The sequence below is a fragment of the Telmatherina bonti genome, assembly GCF_933228915.1.
Source record: "Telmatherina bonti genome assembly, chromosome: 16".
NCBI classification, from domain to species: Eukaryota; Metazoa; Chordata; class Actinopteri; order Atheriniformes; family Telmatherinidae; genus Telmatherina; species Telmatherina bonti.
Window position 1 is genome coordinate 22,666,177 of NC_136614.1, and position 6,700 is coordinate 22,672,876.

Below are 6,700 nucleotides of genomic sequence, written 5' to 3' on the forward strand. Positions count from 1 at the left end.
AATATTTTCTGTTGATAAATTTGAGTCAGTTAAGGATTTTTTTGTTTGTTTGTTTAATTACACTGAATTAATAGTTAATTTGTTAAGTTAAACACAAAGGCAATTCACTAAAGTATTAGGGGTAAAATACACAGCACCTTGCATGTGTATTAATCCACATTGTTGTGTCTCAACAGGATGTAGAGGATGGGCTCGACGATCCGTTCTCAAGGTAAACTTTACATATGACTGAAAGTCTTTTAAAAACATGTCATTTTATTTGGAGAAGGATGTGGGGTTTTAGTGTATATCAAGAAGAATATATCTTTAACATAACTTTAAACACCAAATTATAACATGGTGTTTGTTTTAATACAGCTAAGGTTTTTTTTTCCCTTTTTTATAAAAAATTAACACTAGTTATCTGTAAGGTATTTTTTATTTCAAGTGCTATTGAAGTTTTTTTTTTTTTTCATACACAGAGAAACACAAACTGCAGCATGTATTAAATTATCCTTTCAGGGCAAGTTTGTTGGGTCTCACTGGTGTTGACCGACCTGGCCAGTATTTACCTGCAGAGGTATCAAACACGTTGTAACAGTGCTGTAAACACACTATTGTAGAATGATTGACTTTGGTTTGCCGGGCCACCTTTCTTCTTTTTGTTCCAGCCTCAGGTGACCCACTGGTTTTGTTCCACAGTGGCTCAGTCACTCATGGCATCGTGCAAACTTTTAAACAAGAATTGCAATCTGTTCCTTGTTTTTTGGTGAGAAGCAGTTTTGTCAACTTGAGGAATGAGCTCTGTTTAACTTTGTACAGCATCATGATTGCTTTCTGTTACAAGTCAGTGCAGCAGTGCTGGAGAAATAACTGTATTGTTCCAACGCTCAGTTCTCAGAGAACAAAACATGTGTTTTGAAATATAAACCCACATGTCTTTCATTTGCTAAATAAAGTGGTGCATTTTCGGTTTGCAAGATCATGGTTCATGCAAGTAGGTAAATGCTTGAAACTGTTGAGAAGCAAAGAATAGAGAATATTTACTTTAAATTTCCAGTTTCGCTCCAACTGATCAATCAGCTGAAGCTTCTCCAACTATTTAAAGCCAGTTTTGGTTGAAAATTTAGCATTATTATAAAAATATAAAGAAAACCGAGATGATAGGAGGAGATTTCTCTCAGCCTTTATAGTTTTATTGTTCCAACCTGAAGCGTGAGATCAACTAGGGGAAACAAGTACTTAGTCCTACAGAAAGCCTTTTTAGTTGTTTCACCTTCAGAGTAGAGCAGTTTTCGACTTTATTTTAGGAAAGTTAATCTGACATTTCATTGCATTGCAGTATCTTACCTAACTCAGCAGCTATGAAGTAGGAATTTGGCGACCAAACCCTCCTAAACCTTTGTATTTATCAGTTGGACTGATAAAATGTTTAATTCTGTTTAACACAATATATCAAACATGTCTTTATTTTTATATTTTTAAGATTTTTTTTTAATGAATTCAAAGCATGTAGTTCATATTTAATAGCTTTTATTTGAGCTATTTAAAGTAGCTTTCATATCAGTAGTTTGCAGCTCACATAGATTTGGCCTTTGGTTTTATAATAAGCACCCAAAGATCATTTCTTTCACATTTAAAGTCATGTGACTTTCTAACCTGCTTAAAGAGCATCTCTGTACAGAATGCTCTTCTGAGCAAAACATCTCAACAAGCTACTTTAAGCTCAGACAGCGAGTAGAAGTGAAATCTTTGCCACAATTCACTGAACACATCAGACAATCCACTTGCTCCTTTTATTGCTGAACTGACAGCCAGCTATCCTAACAGGGCTGTCGGCAGCATGTTGGCTGAAACCAGGAAAGGATCCTCACAATTTAATATCTGAACTAGGATGACAATGCAGCAGTTTGTATTCTTCGAAAAAATGTGACAGTCTGTGAAATTGACATTTCATGGGTGTGAGATGCCTGCAGAGACCCTAAAATTCAGGTCTCTCAGGTAGAATATGAAACATGACAGGTGTGAATAAGTCACACGAGGACGACCCCCCCACACTGACACCATGTTGTACACATCTGATGGAAACAATACTGTTGCACAATTATCTTCCTTCTGAAACAGTCTTTGCATACATTTAACTCAACTCTAAGCAGTAAATAATTGTCCTGAATGCTAAACTGTTTGGAATGTAGGCCAAACAGTCCAGTGAGCATGAAAATGCCTGCTTTGCTCTCATTTCCTCAAATAACCAGTTTATTGTGTGTGTGTGTGAGTGTGTGCATCCTGCAGTGCTGTGGTAACCCTCTACAAAGAGAGAGGAGCTACAGACGGATGCTTCCTCTCACATTAAAGAGATGGCAACTCATTAAGCTCTGCAGCCTGTGGCTAATAGATCAGTTTGCTGCGATGGGCTTGAAAGGCATTGGTAAAGCAAATGGGTGAAATGGAGGCAGGCTTTCATAAGGAGGTGCTCTGTGCCGAAGCTGGATGCCGATATAGGTCAGGAAAGGATTGCAGGTCATTGCTGACACAGTTCTCAGCAAGCATGACGAAGTGTTGGCCTTTAAGTTTAGACAGATGTCAAAATGAAGAAGCTAAAACTTTGGACGTTTAACTGTGGCGTCCTACAGGAAGCAGCAAAGGAGCCTGGAGTGTTAGGGCTAATGTCTTCTGCAGGGATCAAGCACTGCAGTGTGGGATAATATTCATCTAAACTCTGAAGACTCTTGATCACATGGAGTTGTCATGGCTGTCATACCTTTTTAATGTCGATGCACTGACAGCTAACTAATGCAGGCTTCTGGGAACAATTATGACTTTAATATTCATTCAAACCTGAGGCAGTGGTATGTGTTAATGTACATCATTTGACCAAAGTGACCCACACAACAACACTACACTACGTGAGGCTAAATAACTTTACTGAGAATATATTTGAACATCAAAATGCAACTAAAGGCTATAAAGAGATGCAAAGCAACCAAAAGGAAAGTAATATGAAATGCAAATTGGCCTCACAGAGACAGAATGTCTCCAACGGGAAGGGAAAGCGAACTAAAACAGAGCCAAACTACCACAACAGAACACTGAGCACTTTAATATGAAGACCCACAGAATGGCCGTAAAGAGAGCCACAATAACCTAAATTAAACGCAAAACAAACATAGCAAAGAGACTCAGTATGATGTAATGCATTTAAAGTGTGTGGCCCTGTGCAGAGGAAGCAGAGAGCATTTTATATGTTTCTGATCATTTGAGGAGACCAATGAGATCCCCTGCGATTGCTGACTACCACACAGACTTTCTGGTTCATATGTTTTTGTAATCAGAACTGGAAATAATGCTGAGTCAGCACATTCTGAAAGAATAAAGCTAAAGAAAAAATGTTTGTAGTATAAGATGTTCAGGAAAACATTGCTATACTTTTGATGAAAATAAATGTATTTAGATTTAATTTTGACTGAGCTGGTGTTGATATCTTCATCTATCTTTTTATCCAGCTTTGTAGTTTCCTACTTAGATATAGGGAGGGTTGTCACTTGAAAATACTATTATGATCAGTTAAATGAAGATTTACTATTAATAAACTAGTTTGACCTCTTTGTTAACAGCCTGTATAAGGTCACTAATATTGCCTTTAGCTCCTGCAACTGTAGCTGCAGCTGATGACACCTGACTGATTTGACTGATTTTTAATTAAGTTTTCACATTTGCCAGGATTTGTTTCTCTGTTGGAAAAAGTTATTGAAGTGGAGCCTCATGTCTTACTGCTAACTTGTAGTACCCTCAGCTACTAACTTCAGCATCATTTTAAAGTGGTTTAAATTTAATAAATTTTCTTTCTTTCTTTCTTCTCTTCTTAAAAAGTCTTCACATTTTTTAAATTTACAAATCTGCATTTAATATGTTAAAAAGTCCTTAAATTAGACTGTTCTACAATAAATTTGTTATGTCAGAAATGATATTATATGGCATATTGTGTTAAAATGTTTCTGGAAAATATCCAAACCTCAAAGTAAAGATAATGAACTAATTTTCTCCTGTTCCAACCCAACCATTATACCTGAAAGTGACTTGAGAGTTGCGTTTGGTGAGTAAAATGGGAAAATGCTGATTTAATATTACGTGTCTGGACAAAGGATTTTTTTCAGCCTGGCTGTTACATTTAAAGCTCAGAGCACCTTGTGTAAGAAGAACATCAAACTGGGATTGATGGGGTCAATGGTTTGGAGAGAGCCATTAGTTATAACCTCCTTAAAAGCCAAAATGAAAACTTCCTGTGTGTTCATGTCTGGGCTGTCAGATACCCAGCATGCAGTGAGACAAGTTCAGCAGTAACATCAAGTGAAGTCAGCCGAAGTGTTACGGATATTAAACACAGTTAACAAATTTTGTTGACATTGTAGAGGGATCTGTTTGTTTGTTTGTGTTTTTGTGATTTTTAAGTAAAGCAAACCACTGCACTTTACATACCTACGGTCAGTGTGATAATAATTCTCTGCAGTATTTACATATATTTTCCTAAATTCTAGGAGTTGTTCATTTTTGTGAAATGGTCATTAAATTCTATTGGTCTGTAAACCTGTAGGAGCTCCATTGGCTCGGGACAGAAAAACTTGTGTTTTCATTTAAATCCTACCGCTGCTTTTTGATTAAATTGTTTCTAAAGTAAATTTAATTATGATTGTCACTTGTACTTTACTAAAATAATGGTGGAACACCAGATTAACATTGCACACATAAGGTTTTCTTTTATATGCCATGTTAGGTTTTAATTACCTTTTGTTTCATTATTTCCTCTGAATTCTGATTGCATGCAGCAACATGGAAGTCGAGGAGGCAGACGCAGGTAAATAATGATGATGTTACATAACTTGTGCTCAGTGTTGCATATTCCTTGAGGAAATGCATACAAAATACTACACATCCATGTGGCTATAGACCTTTGTTTTTCTGCTTGTTCCTTGAAGTCATCAGAAGATTTTGACATAAATTTGGCCAACTTAATGAGAAAAAATGAATTTCTGGAAAAGTACTGACCTTGATATTTTTATGTCTCAAGACATGGGAATGTCTCATGAGTCAAAATTCTGACTACATCTGAACAGTGTTTCCTACTTGCCTTTTACTCTATTTCAGAAAAGGCATAATTTACCCCAAGCACACAGAATTTCTTTATGTGTAATTTTTTAAATTTGTGATTTGCAACAACCTCTTCTGATACATTATTACCAAATGTGCAGTTGATCAATTAAACTGTAGGGGTGGAAAATGATAGACTACTGTCCATATTTCATATTTTCAAAATTCTGAAGTTGATCACTTCCATCCTGATGTAAAGAATGTGATGTACTCCAATCAAAACAAGTCAGTCTAAAGCTGATTAAAGACTAAGTTTTTTGTATTGTAAAAATGATCAGACCTTACAGTTCAACGTACCTGCAGGGAAAACATGATATGGAAACTTTTGATCAGTGGAATTAACACTACTAAAACTATTGTGAAATTAATAGAAATTCTTTTCAGGATAAGACTCCCACCCCCAACCGTCAGGGCTGCATGCTGGGGTAGTGGTCATCAATGTTGCCTGACTGGTTTGAGCTGGGCCTTTGTGTGTGGAGTATGCATGCTCAGCCTGTTCATGTGTGAATTCTCTTCAAGGTTCTCACTCAAAAGATATGAATATTAATTTATGATTTTAAATTCCCCTTTAGAAATGAGTGTAAGTTGGTTGTTTGTCTCTCAATGGGGACTGGCAACCAGTTCAGAGTCTACCCAGCCTCTTGCCTGGTAATTTCTGGGATAGGCTCCATCCCCTTGCTGCAGAAAATAACACATTTCCTTCTCCTCTCTCACTTGTTTACTGCTATTTGAATCATTCAGACCAGCAATCACTTTGTATTTTCTGCATGTTATCACTCTCTTTTTAGTTTTTTTTAAACCTTTGATTCCTTTTTTGAATTTATACTTCGTGTTTTTGACCCATCTTGCAGTGTCATCTCTCTTTTGTCTCCCTGTCTCTGTCAGACTGGCCGAGTCCCGTACCGAACACTTCTCTGACGATGCAGCTCTGAGTCCCTTGGAGGTCTCCACTGAGAATCTATTGCATCTCTGCAACAATGACTTTGAATAACCCACGCTGGTGATAACTGCCCCTCATACAGCATTACAGAAACGAGACAGGAAGCATGCTTCAGTCTCTGAGACATGCAAAACAACAAGCTTCGCTTGATCGGACAGAATATCATATCCTGCACACACTGAGTCAGGAAGGCTGTGTTTGATCTTCTGCAAAGAAGCCAAAATAAACACTCTTATATTAAAAATGCTCATCTTGTGAATGCCTGCCAGTCTGCATACACTCCACTTAGTGTAAATATAAGCCATATTTGGATTTTTCAAACCTGCCAGATGAAATATTGTTCACACGTTGTGCAAAACGGCACATCAAGGAGAAAGAGAAAACATCTTTCAACAACGATAATCACAGAGCATCACAGGATGAAAACCAAATTTAAAATAAGTTTTCTTCCTTTAATTGCAATTTGTGAAGCGTTTTCACACATGGACTTGACTTGCTATTTATGATAAACATTGTTCAAAGATTAACTTTGCATCACAGTCCAAAGATGTGAGCACTCAAATCTTTCTGATGTGAAAGCTCTGATCTTGTTTGCTTGGCTGCCAGTCTCACTGGAAGAAGTCCAAAGTTTGAATC

The 6,700-nt window shown here is 37.0% G+C and overlaps 1 protein-coding gene across 1 annotated transcript in view; it reads left to right on the forward strand.

Moving 5' to 3' along the window:
- LOC306767672 (low density lipoprotein receptor adapter protein 1) overlaps positions 1–6,056 on the forward strand; it is a gene marked incomplete at both ends in the record, with an annotated part of 39,480 nt that extends 33,424 nt beyond the window's left edge. The window contains 3 exons of the mRNA XM_079255752.1: positions 177–211; positions 4,803–4,831; positions 6,010–6,056. Of these exons, the coding sequence (XP_079111878.1) occupies positions 177–211; positions 4,803–4,831; positions 6,010–6,056 (111 nt within the window). The remainder of the gene's footprint in view (positions 1–176; positions 212–4,802; positions 4,832–6,009) is intronic.
- Positions 6,057–6,700: the final 644 nt, after the last annotated feature.